At 42.2% G+C, this 13,356-nt stretch overlaps 1 protein-coding gene across 5 annotated transcripts in view; it reads left to right on the top strand.

Moving 5' to 3' along the window:
* Window positions 1-13,356, top strand: part of ZSWIM8 (zinc finger SWIM-type containing 8) — an 80,448-nt gene that overhangs the window by 27,696 nt on the left and 39,396 nt on the right. For 4 of the 5 annotated variants that reach the window (XR_005558708.1, XM_039360038.1, XM_039360037.1 and 1 more), the window contains exons 6-7: window positions 9,449-9,530; window positions 9,893-10,013. Coding sequence is in view for 4 of the 5 variants with exons in the window: in XM_039360038.1 (XP_039215972.1) it covers window positions 9,449-9,530; window positions 9,893-10,013 (203 nt within the window). In the remaining variant the exon portion in view is untranslated. Of the gene's footprint in view, window positions 1-4,724; window positions 4,827-9,448; window positions 9,531-9,892; window positions 10,014-13,356 lie in introns of all 5 variants that reach the window. The other variant, XM_039360040.1, reaches the window with a different exon arrangement.

Below are 13,356 nucleotides of genomic sequence, written 5' to 3'. Positions count from 1 at the left end.
CTTGGCTCTTTTATGACTTGTGGACTTCAACTCCCAGAATTCCTGAGCCAACCATGCTGAGGGGAAAGGGAGAGGTTTCCAAGCGGAGCCATGCTGGCTCAGGAATTCTGGGAGTTGAAGTCCACGAGTCATAAAAGACCCAAGGTTGCCTTCACCTGCATTAGACCAAACTAGTTCTCTCATAATCGCTACAGTTTGGCTAATAGCAAACAATACAGGTAGTCATCGACTTACAGAAGTTCATTTAGTGACCATTCAGTACAACAGCACTGAAAAAAGTGACCTATGACTGTCTTTCACACCACCTTTGCAGCATCGAGGACTACCTGCACTTAAAAAATTGTGGAAGTATACTTGTATGCTAAGAATAATTTTGTAGTTACGAGCAGAAGGTAACCAATAATTTGGGATATGTTTGCCGTCTTGAGCTATTTATAAAAATAATAAAGATGTGAAAAAATAAATAGATAAATCATTAGATACATTCTTCCTTCATTGCAAAGATGACACTCATAGATTCCTAGTGATGGAGAGCTTCTTCTACAATTTCTTGCCCATATGTGGTAATATTGATTTCATTGACTGTTCATTGACTCATTATGACATTTGGGAAAAAGAGGATATATCTATGATAGATTCAGATCTTCCTTGCCTTTCATTTCAAAATATTGTCCTAGTATCTCCTAGTCCAGTGGTGGCGAACCTATGGCACAGGTGCCAGAGGCGGCACTCGGAGCCCTCTCTGTGGGCACACGTGCCATTGCCCCAGCCTTGCCTCCCCCCCGCAACCCCCTCCTCTCCAGCAGCACCCCTGATGGAGACTCGCCCTCAAGTGTGGCCCACACGGAGCAGCGCAGCCAAGGACATGGCAGCCAGGCAGTGTAGACAAGACTCTGCCCTCACACCCCATCATGCAGATGATGCTGCAGGGCGTGGGCAGAGGGTGTGGCCGCCATAGCGCTGCTGGGCTGCCTGGGCAATCTGCGGCGGGCCCTGGAGGTGGTGAGTGGTCCTGTAGGCAGGCGGGGCAGGGGATGGGGGGCAGAGCAGGGACGGGGCAGGGGGTTGGAGCGTGGGCGGGGCCAGTTTTTGGGCACTTGGTCTCTAAAAGGTTCACCATCACTGTCCTTGTCTCACAGCTGTCTCTACTAGAGCAGCAACCATCTCAACAATTTTGTCAATGAATGTAGAGCTTGATTTATTCTGTAGCACATTTAATTGAGGATGTATACATCTGATAATCAAAGACTGTTGTAGCTGAGTTGGTGAAGAGAGTGCCTTAGAATGGACTTCCTGCCTCATGCAGTCAGCCCACTCAAGGTCTTACGTAGCTTTGATTTGGATTTCCTTTTCTGCCTGCCTCAAGCAGAACTAATTATACTGCATCTCCTTAGCTTTCATTTCAACAGATGTAAAGCATAAGTATACCATCAATTGTGGATGAATGAAAAAGTGAAAGAACAGAACATTTAGCAATGGTAAAAAAGCAATAACACTTCTTATTTCCGGAGAATAGTAGATTTTTACTGGAAATATAAGGAAAGAGAGAAGTTGCCGTTAGATGTAGTCGTGATATTGTGTGATGCAGTAGTTAAATGTGACGCATTCTTGCACTGAATGGTAGTTAACAAATGTTGCTTAATAAGCAGCCTTGGTTTTCATTTAACCTGTGATAAATGGCTTCAAGCTAACTAATGAATTTTTTGCTCCTCTGCGTTCTGGTTGATCTTTGTAGCATCCTGGTTTTGGGGATGCTTTAGGACTATTTATTGATCATTGCCTTTTTGAACTTTCTGAGATGTTCAGCTTGCACCGTTCTCGTAATTATGAATAGTTTCTTCTAAACAAATAATTTCTTTCCACTGAATAAAAAAATAGGAAAGGAGGTTGGACATGCTCTATGAAGGGTTCCCCAACTTTTGATAATACAAATGGAATTCTGTGAGATATCAGATAACTGCAGGGTGACAATTACAGAAGTTCTCGTGGGTTAAAAACAGAAACCCTGTCCTGTAGTCCCAGTAGTGCTGCAAGATATATGATCATCAACATGAAGATAAAACAGGAGCCACCCCTTGTTCTACGTTCAACACTAAAAAGTCCTCTGGCATGGAGACTCTTTTCCAATTCTCCTCAATTCATCTCTCACATGCACACAAAACACAAGCATGAGAAGACTCCGTGTTCCTACTGATACCACTTGCACCAATTAGACCAGAGCTTTTCAACCAGTGGTATGGGTACCACCTGTGGCACATTGGCACCTGGCAGGTGGTACGCGACTATCCTAGAAAAGTGGTAGTGGGGGAGGGGAATGAGCTGAACCGGTGGCAGCACTGCACAAGCCTGAGCGAGAGATGGCTGGAGCTGCAGGGCTGTCAGGGCTCAGCGGAAGCGCCAGGATCAGCGCCAGGAACCAGCTGGAGCTCGGCGCTGATCCTGGTGCTTCTGCTGAGCCCAGAAGCGCCGATCAGCTGGACTGTTGCAACCTCTCCAGTGTCTTGTGATTTACATTCAGATGCTTGGCAACTGATTCATATTTATGACGGTCACAGTGTCCCAGGGTCATGTGAAGTGACCAAAACCTGCTGCAACCACCCAGCAGATGGGGGGGGGGGAACCAAACCCCCCCCACCCCACCCCCGCTGCCAATCCTCAACAGAAATGCTCACAACAATGAAAACCTCGGACAGGAGGAAGAGTGCTGCCGGGCGGGCAGGCAGGTGTCTTGCTCGGCTGTGGCTTGGGGGGGGGGGCACTTTTTTCAGTGCCGCTGTAACTTCGAACAGTCACTAAGCGAACTGTTGTAAGTCGAAGACTACCTGTACTTTATCACTTTTTTCCCTTTTTTGGGGGGGGGGTCATCAAGTTTTTGACACCTTGCTAGGCGACGGGTGGTACTTGGATACTGCCATATCCTAAAAGTGGCACAATGGGTGAAAAGGTTGAAAAGCTCTAATCATTAGGCAAGTGGGGAATAATCTCTTGCTGCTTTTCCCCCAGACCAAGGGAGGGTTTCATCCCAAAGGTGGCTGCTTTTACCTCTGCTTAACTGTAGATAAACAGGGTGTGGCATTTACTTTGCCTCTAACCATGTATAAAGAGACTTTATAACCCAGTGTTTTTTCAGAGTTCTCTACTAACATGTAGATAAATAGGGAATGTGGGTTCATTTCTAATAAATGTAAACAGAACAGGCCAAAAGTGATCAGCACGTTGAGTCCATCGCATGAATCTAAACATTCAGGAGCATTATGCTGTTATACAGGTGGCTTCTCTCCTTAGCTGGTGGCAATCCTTGGCATGAAATATTATGAGCTACTTCAGTAGAGCTTGGCTTTATTACTATCCCATTTCAATTAAATGCCTTCATTAGATACTGGCTAGCATTTTTCATTTTTCATTCTCAGGAGAACTTTATAATTGTTCCTTTAGGCAGAATCTCGCCTCTCTTTTGCTATTCTGGTCTCTTTTGTTAATTTCTAATTGTTCAGGTTTTTAAACCAGCTTCCCTAATATCCAAAGATACCCATTTAATTCAGCTAAGTTGTTACAGACCTTTCAACCATAAATTCCAAGATGATGTATCCATCTTCTCTTGCACGTTTCCGTCATAAAATTTCTTCAGTTTTGTTCCATTTCAGTCAGGCCAAAGACCAGCATGGTGTGCCTCTTTCCGCCCCCTCAGAAATTAAGATAATTGTGCAATCAGGTTTTTAAATGTATTAATTTTCTTGCTCTTAGGGTATTTGCTGCCTGAGGTGTGGCTTGACCCCACTCTTTTGGTCTTCCGGAAGGGCATTCCAACCTGGTTTTGCCCCCAGGTTTGGGGTCCTGATGGGGGCGCTCTGTGTGGTTAGTAAATTAATAGGGAAGATGCCACCACTGGTACCGTCCTTGCCTTCTGTTTTTTTAGTTCTGTATCTACTGTTGTTAATATTTTAATATTTATTATTTTTGTTGTAAGCCGTCCAGAGTTGCTTTGCAGAGTGACATGGGCAGCATGTAAATTAAATAAATAAATAAATAAATTTATAATCCCCGTGTTTTTTTCAGAATTCTCTACGGTAGGTGACCCTGAGTCATTTCCCATGGGAACTCTGTGTCATTCTAGTCCTTCAGATGTCAGGCTTCTCTGAGCAGGATTTAGCTAAATCAACCTCCTTACACTTCCCATTTTAGCTCGGCTTTTCAGACTGCAGACGCAGTCCAGTTAAATCTGAGTACCTGTTACAAAATTAAACCATACACAGAACTGGCTGCCTGCTGCAGTCAAAAAGTCAAGAACTGGTATATATTCTGAAGTATTTAAAGTCGAGGCTTCCCGCTCTCCCCAATTTAGGATAAGTTGACATGGCACTTGGCAGCCTGAAGTCAGGGAATTGCGGCATCTTTACATCCCTAGTCTGGGAACCGCCAGTTCCTCAACAGCCTCCGTCCGTACAAAGGAAGTCTCATGATTCGCTAGGTATGTCATATTCTTCTGTTCCACTTCATCTAACTTTTTATTTTCCTTCTTTTTCTGGTAGTCTTTCAGGAGGCTTTTCCGCCTTTCATCTAAAAATACTCAAATTGTCCCTAATGAGAGAGATCACTTCAGCAGACCTTGTTATCGGGCAAGCAGTAAATTCATGAACAAGATTAAAAACTACTTAAATAGATGAATAAATAAGTTGGATATACAAGGATATTCCTCAAGTCCCTTCCATCTTCTCTTCCAACAGAGCCGTTGGTTGCACATGTAGTTTGTGCTGTCTTCAGGCAGGAAGACACACATGACACCCATTCTGCGGGTCACTGGAAGAGCCTCTACAGTGTCCACGGAGGTATGACATCTAGATGAATCCATCATCTTCCAATTTCTTTACTAGAGACCCCCCTAGCCTTTTCCTACCTGCCCAAAATAATTGTGACTTCACCCCGAGTACCTACAGTTGTAATCCAGTAAAACGTTTATCCAGGCCATGATAAATCCAAGAGATAGGCATTTTATTGTAGATTCTTTGCTCTGTGCTAATAATGAGCGTTCACATATTTACATTTGAAGAAACAGGTTTTACTAAATAATGAAAATAAATTTTTTAAAAAAGGTTAATACGTTGTCCGTGGAAGTAAAAACAGATGTTACCCTTTTATCGTCCGTGATTTCCAGGCCTAAAGAAGCACATAAATGCAGTATATAAAGACCCAGACTTTTGCCTCAAACATAGCAAAATAGAATAAGATAAACACAACTAATGTTGAAAACTATGGAATACATAAAGTCACAGAAAGATGTTTTGTTCCTTTATGTATGGAGATTTTATATTTGGCAGTACAAATGTACAGAAAATCCATTTTGGGATGTTTTGATTCTGATATAGCTATCTTTTAAAATTTCTATAGAGCAAAATAGCTTAACTTAGATAAAAGTGCTTCTTTGTAGTTCATTCCATTTAACCACATATAGTTTGGTCCTGATGCCATTGCTGTCCAGGTTTCACACTTATTAGAGGTTTTGGAGGAATCAGCTGAGGTCCTAGGTGATAACCATCTTAATATGAAGTAGACAGACTTTGAAATATTATTGCACATTATTTATATTAATGTGACATTAATGTGACATAACATGTTATGTATGCTTGATGCTTGAAGGTGCAGTTTCAGAGCTGGAATATTCACCTTTTTTAAGTGTCTGTCATTTCCATACTTTGAGTTGTAGTCTGTAGATAGTGTAACTAGAGAGCATTGCTGATAAAGTTTGCATTATGTTGTTCTTCAGTGTATCCCCAACATTTGGACTGTATCAGGACATAAAAAACAGCACGTTTCATGTATGAGAAATGCCCAAAATAATTATTATACAACATTGGAATCACATATGATTTATAGTAATAAATGTGATTATGTGTTGTCTGTCAACATTTGAATTATAATTATTATAATTATAATTTATAACATGAATTATTATAATTTATATTTATTAAAATGTATTGTTATTTTACAAAAGGACAAAGAAGAGGGCTGAACAGTTTTGAAAATCTGGGGGGAAGGGGTACTTTACCTTATGAGATCAGCTTCCAGCTATCACAACAATCCTTGTTTATGTAGGCATCTTTTTCTTTTTTGATTGGTTTGATGCAATAAACATATTTCCTTAAAAACAAATACACACATAGGAATATTAATACTTTAATATTTCCTTAAAAAGAAATATATCTAAAAAGCACACACGTACACAGAATTAGGTCAGGCCCAAGACATTTACTGGCTGAAGTGGAACAGCTAATAGATCCCATTCTATATTGGCTGATTGTATCAGTTTATTGTAAAAAAAGTTCTATATATTCATTCATTTGTTCATTCACTGTCAAACTCCAGACAAACAAGTATGAATAATATTGATGGATGTCTCCTTTTTTAACCCTTGCAAACATAATTTGAAAAGGTCACCCTCCTTTAGCTTCATTTGTTTATTTTTTTGTATGATTGTTAGTACAACAGCCCTAAAATGATTTGCATTAAAATGAAGTACTCCATTGATTTGGTCTTACTCCTAAATCAGCCTTTATAGGAGTACAGCCTCATAGCTTCCTGTGTTTACATATTTTAAAAAGGAATTCAGTTGTGATAAATAACAGTCCCAAGTAAGTGTGAGTACAACTACAAACTATTATCATTCTTTCCCCATTTCCTTCCTTCCTTTTTTGAATAGTGTTTAAATATTAAAAAAGCAACTCAAATTCCTGAAAAGCATCACCAATATAGAACCACACATGCCTATCCATCAACGTGCATATCAACAGACGGTATAAAAACTTTTAAATATTAGCGCACGATGGGGGTGATGCATGGGATTTTTCTTCCTCCATGAAAAAAAGATGATGTAAGTCACGGTTTACGTCTATGTGATCTAAACTTGGTAAAATTGGAAACAGGGTTCTTCCTTGCAAATCAAAATACCTTTTTTGTCAAATAGAAATTAGATCTTTGTCTTGTTTGAAATCTGTAAATCTGGGCTTGCTAATAAGCTTTCTGAGTCAGTAGATCAGGTGTATCCTTAACCCAGAGATTAATTTGGAATTGCCTTACTCTAGAACAGTGTTTCTCAACCTTGACAATTTTAAGGCATGTGGACTTCAACTCCCAGAATTCCACAGCCAGCAATGCTTGCTGTGGAATTCTGGGAATTGAAGTCCACATGCCTTAAAATTGTCAAGGTTGAGAAACACTGCTCTAGAATTCATGTGGTCTCTCTCATGGGCATTGCAAGGAGAAAGGGGGAATTGTTGTTTCATCACACAAGCGTTGTAACCTGCCTCAAGTACGCAAGAAATGGTGGTATTATAGTTTGCTGTAGCTGCCTCTGTCCTCTTTTCACTGTCAGCTGAGGATTGAATCAACCACAGACTAAGTCCAATGACCTAGTAGTTAAACTGCCACCTCAAGGCCAAAAAAGGGACTTGGGGCAGATGACTCAGTAGTCCAAAGAGAGCCCAGACAAAGCATTTAGACCAGGATTAGGGAATTTCTTTGGGTTGATGAGTATATTGTAATTTTTAGAGTTTGGTGTGAACTGTCTCACTGGATGATTGTCATGGGGGCAGCAGAGACCAGCGTATTAAAGAATGACTTCCACCTGGCAGGTAGATAGCTACAAAATGGCCCTTTGTCAGAAAGTGAAGTAATGTACCATTCCTCCCAGTCTGCAGATGCTGTTTGTCTCCTCAAATCCTGTGTCTTTCTGGGGCAATGAATATGTCCAAAACAAAACCCTGGGCTGTAATTTTCCACTATTTTTATATTTTCTAAGAATGCCTCTAAGCACCCTTGTAGGCCTTATAGGATTGTTAGAGGGGAAAAAAGATCATATGTGGAATTTAGAGGTATTTTTGTAATAAAAATATGCTGGAACCTGAATGTTTAGTTTGTTCTGTGGAACGTTCATTTCCTAAGTTAAAATCTGTTTTTTTTTAAAAGCCTGATGGTGGGCAGCAAAGAGGATTCGGTAGCTGTGGTAGCGTCTGGGACCTATTTGGATCTACTAGGGCAGTGGTTCTCAACCTGTGGGTCGGGACCCCATTTGGGGTCGAACGACCATTTCACGGGGGTCGCCAAACAACGCAGTCCGCCATTTTTTTCCCCTTTTCCTTAGCTGTGCTACTCTCTTTTCTTCTATTGGCTTTTGAAAGCCAATAGAATAGACTCTCTTGAATAGAGTCTAATTCTATTGGCATTCAAAAGCCAATAGAAATTGTCCAGGCTGTCTCTGCCCTGCTGAGCCCACCAAAAGCCCCAGTCTGCAAACGGTGCTGCACCAGTTGAGTAGTCCTCGACTTATGACCGGTTGAATAGTCCTTGACTTACGACCGGTTGGGGATCGCGGCATTAAAAAGGTTGAGAACCACTGTGCTAGGGTGTCATTTTGAATGGTCAGCTACAGGTAGTCCTCCACTTACGACCACAATTGGGAATTTCTATGGTAAAATTGTTGAGGTTATATGCTATTCCTGATTTTAGGACAGTTTTATAACAGTCATTAAGCGAATCGTGTGGTTGTTAAGTGGATCCAGCTCCCCAATGGGTGATTTTGCCAGAAATCAGCAAGAAAGTTCCACAAATTGTAATCAGCGACATTAGGATGTCATAAATACAAGCTAGTTGTCAAGTGCTCGAATTGTGATCACGGGACCATGACAGTGATATGACAGTGGTAGCAATAATGATAGCACTTAGACTTATCTACTGCTTCACAGTGCTTTACGGTCTTCTCTAAGCAGTTTACAGAGTCAGCATATTGCCCCAACAATCTGACTCCTCGTTTTACCGACCTCGGAAAGATGGAAGGCTGAGTCAATCTTGAGCCTAATCAAATTGCTGGCAGTCAGCAGAATTACCGTAAATGCCGGCGTATAAGAGACTTCTGCGAGCGCTGAAATCGGCGCCAAAGACGGGGGTCGTCTTAAACGCCGAGTCGTCTTATACGCCGGAAATACTGGTAGTTTCTGGCGTATAAGACAACGTTCTAGGAATGCGGCCCGGCTATAAAGACGGGGGTCGTCTTATACGCCGGGTCGCCTTGTACGCCGGCATTTACGGTAGCCTGCAATACTGCATTCTAACCACTGCTCCCCCACAGGACAGTGTTTTTTTTTTTTTTTTTGCAGGACTTGTAATTTTGAGTTGTCATTAAACTTAACAGCTGTAAGTTAAAGACTGCTGGTATTCTGCAATATTCTTCCATTCTTACAATTGGCTTACATTCTGAGCAAAGTTTCACTGCAGTTCCTAAAATGAGAAATGTTCAAATTATGTAATTGAAGCAGAATTAATGCTAAGGTTAAATAGGAGCGTATGTAATTGTTTTAAATACTAATAACCATGGTAATTTTAATCAAAACTAGATGTTGAGTTCTTTATTTCTGGAAAAACATTTAAAATCAGCATCACATGTTTTTCTTACCCTTAGATACTTCCAACAGCTCAGCGTCTACTTGATGAGCTGCTATCCTCTCAGTCCACTGCCATCAACACTGTATGTGGAGCCCCAGGTAATAAATAATGTTGTGGGTTGTTGTTGTTGTTTTTAAAAAGTATAATCCAAACAATGGTTTTTGAAATATGCAAATAAATTTAGTTTCTAAAATGGTAGCACTTTAGTCTGCCTATAACTAAAAAGCATAAAGGTGTAACAGTTTAAATACATTGATCATCGTTCTCTTGAGTTGTTCATATGAAACTTTTCCTCTGTTAAGTAGCAGGAAGGCACGTTGTATCGAGTTTCAAATATATATTTGTGTCAGCATTTCTGTAGTAAAATTAAGGATCACTACTTGTTTTACCTGCAACCTTGAATAGAGGAGGAAACAAACTCTTTGGAACAACTGAAAGAATGTCTCTGCTTTTTCTTAAGATCCTACTGCTGGTCCATCTGCCTCTGATCAAAGCACCTGGTACTTGGATGAATCTACATTAAGTGATAACATAAAGAAAACTCTTCACAAATTTTGTGGGCCCTCTCCTGTTGTATTTAGGTAACTTCAATTTTCTACTTCCTTTACCATTTGTGCAGATTTGCAAAGTCAGATGCAAACATCAGCATTTTGCCTGTCTGCACTCTATTTGTTTTTGTAGCTTTAGAAAGACAGCAAAAGATTATTTTTTTTTGCATTGTAGGTGGAGAGCTATATATATATTTGATCAGCTGTATTTCAACGTGTGAATCATAAGTTGTGTACAAATAGTCCTTGAAATGTAACATTCAGCAACCGTTTGAAGTTATGGTGATGAAAATGTAAACTTGATGACTGGTCTCTGAAGTTACAGCACTGCAGCATCCCCGCAATCACATGATCAAAATTTGGGCCCATCCACATTTATAAGTACAGGAACGCTTCAACTTCTCCACCTGCATAACCCCCCGCCCCCCCAATCTCTGCCCTTTTGGGAGCACTGCACTTAGCCACATATATCTACTGCAGCTTCTAGATGTATGGCCTGCCACTACAGTTTTCCACAGCCGACTTCGTCATTTTGTTCCTCCTGCTAGTGCAAGGCTTTTCAACCTTTTCACTCATTGTACCACTTTTAGGATATGGCAGGGGTAGGCAACCCAAAACACTCAAAGAGCCACTTGGACCCGTTTCCCACCAAAAACAAAACACTGGGAGCCGCAAAACCCTTTTGATATCTAAAATGAAGATAACACTGCATATATCCTTTTTTACCTTTATTATAGATGTGTGTATGTGTGTGTGTGTATGTGTATGTGTATATGTGTGTGTGTATACACACACACACACACACACACACACACACACACATATACACATTAAAAATAAAAGTAAAAATATGACTCTTGGGAATATCCATACTATTAAAACAATGATCACCAAGAGAATGCTTTTAGAGAATAAAATTACATACACACACAGGTAAAAAAAGGATATATGCAGTGTTATCTTCATTTTAGATGTCAAAAGGGTCTCTCTCTCTCCCTCCCTATCTGCCCTTGGTCTGCCACTCCTCTTCCTCCACTCTCTCTCTCTCCCTCTCTCTCTCTTTCTCTCTCTCTCTTTCTCCCCCCCCTCCTATCTGCTGCTCACCTGGCAAGCTTCAAGCTGTTGTCCAACAACCTCCGGGGTAGGCAACCTCGTCTCTTTTATGACTCATGGACTTCAACTCCCAGAATTCCTGAGTCAGCCTAGCTGGGCTAGCTAGCTCTCTCCTGCCCTTCCTGCTTCCTGCTTCCTTCAGAGACGCAGCAAAGGGAGGAGCTCCGCCCAGAAAGCTTTTCAGCTCCTCTGAGAACACTGTGAGTGCACTCTCTTTTACACACACACACACACACACACACAACACACACACACACACACACCCAGACACACAGAGAGAGAGAGAGAGAGAGAAGCAGGGAAGTGCAATTGCCTCTCTCTGTCTCTGTCTCTCTCTGCAAAGGCAGAGGAGGCTGGGAGCCACAGGGGAAGGCTCAAAGAGCCGCATGCGGCTCCGGAGCCGCAGGTTGCCGACCTGTGGGATATGGCATTATCCGAGTACCACCAGTCGCCTAGCAAGGTGTCAAAAACTTGATGACCCAAAAAAAAGGAAAAAAGTGATAAAGTACAGGTAGTCCTCGACTTACAACAGTTCGCTTAGTGACTGTTCAAAGTTACAACGGCACTGAAAAAAGTGCCCCCCAAGCCACAGCCGAGCAAGACACCTTCCTGCATGCCCAGCGGTGCTCTTCCTCCTGTCCGAGGTTTTCATTGTTGTGAGCATTTCTGTTGAGGATTGGCAGCGGGAGTGGGGTGGGGGGGTGTTTGGTTCCCCCCCCTCCGTCTTCTGGGTGGTTGCAGCAGGTTTTGGTCACTTCACATGACCATGGGACACTGTGACTGTCATAAATATGAATCACTTGCCAAGCGTCTGAATGTAAATCACAAGACCTTGGAGAGGCTGCAACATTCCAGCTGATCGGCGCTTCTTCTGGGCTCAGCAGAAGCACCAGGATCAGCGCCGAGCTCCAGCTGGAGTCTGGTGCTGATCCTGGCGCTTTTGCTGAGCCCTGACAGCCCTGCAGCTCCAGCCATCTCTCGCTCAGGCTTGTGCGGTGCTGCCACCGGTTCAGCTCATTCCCTTCCCCCACTACCACTTTTCTAGGATAGTTGTGTACCACCTGCCAGGTGCCAACGTACCACAGGTGGTACCCATACCACTGGTTGAAAAGCCCTGTGCTAGTGGACCCTGGATCCAGCTGAGGGTGCAGCTCCGGGGTGAACAAACCATTATGCAAAGTATCAGGCTGAAGAGGAAGAATGTAGAAGCTAGAAATCCCAAGGAGATAGCAGCCAAAAAAGGAACCCAAGTTGAAGGATAAATGCTTAGCAGCAAAAGCACATAAGCTTGTATGAAAACACCCTCTGGGTATTGCTCTATAGCAGTGGTTCTCAACCTGTGGGTCGGAACCCCATTTGGGGTTGAACGACCATTTCACGGGGGTCGCCAAACAACGCAGTCCGCCATTTTTTCCCCTTTTCCTTAGCTGTGCTACTCCCTTTTATTCTATTGGCTTTTGAAAGCCAATAGAATAGACTCTCTTGAATAGAGTCTAATTCTATTGGCTTTCAAAAGCCAATAGGAATTGTCCAGGCTGTCTCTGCCCTGCTGAGCCCGCCAAAAGTCCCATTCTGCAAACGGTGCTGCACCAGTTGAGTAGTCCTCGACTTACGACCGGTTGAGTAGTCCTCGACTTACGACCGGTTGGGGGTCGCGGAATTAAAAAGGTTGAGAACCACTGCTCTATAGCAATTTTGCACAAGGCAGCTATAATGTAGCCACGTGCAATCTAAAAAATGCTTGGCTTTTGCACTAAGCACTATTTGTGACAAGACTACCTAGCCATTGAGAAGATATATCGTGGGAAGCTAAATTGGGGTCTCTCCAGCCTCTGAATCATTCTCTCTATTCAGTGGTCCAGTTTGAAGATCATGACACCAGGCTAATGTGGGTCATGAAAAAACAAAGGAATCCCCTGTCTTGCTGGAGTATTGGAAAATTCTTATTTCATATTGATCCTAAAGGAACTTATGCCACTGAGGCTGCAGTGCCTACCTGCTCCCCAAAGACGAAGATCTCTCCTTTAAAAAAAAAAAAAAGAGAGAGAGAGAGACAGATTCTGGGGCCAGCCCTATAGTTTCCAAAACAGCCATTGTGCTATTTAAAGTTTCCTAATATGTGTAACAGATCTGGTCCAAGAAACCCATCAGCTTTCCTATTTTAGATGAAAAAAAGAATTGCACTACGTCGGATTTATTCAAAGTTGTTCAATGTAGCTGTTACCAGTAATAAATGTTGCTCTTTGTTTTGGCTCACAGGAGA

This window comes from Crotalus tigris, unplaced genomic scaffold (assembly GCF_016545835.1).
Source record: "Crotalus tigris isolate CLP2741 ecotype Arizona unplaced genomic scaffold, ASM1654583v1 scf7180000019147.1630427, whole genome shotgun sequence".
Classification (NCBI taxonomy): Eukaryota; Metazoa; Chordata; class Lepidosauria; order Squamata; family Viperidae; genus Crotalus; species Crotalus tigris.
Note: the sequence above shows the minus strand (reverse complement) of the source record. Positions and strands in the feature narration are given on the sequence as shown.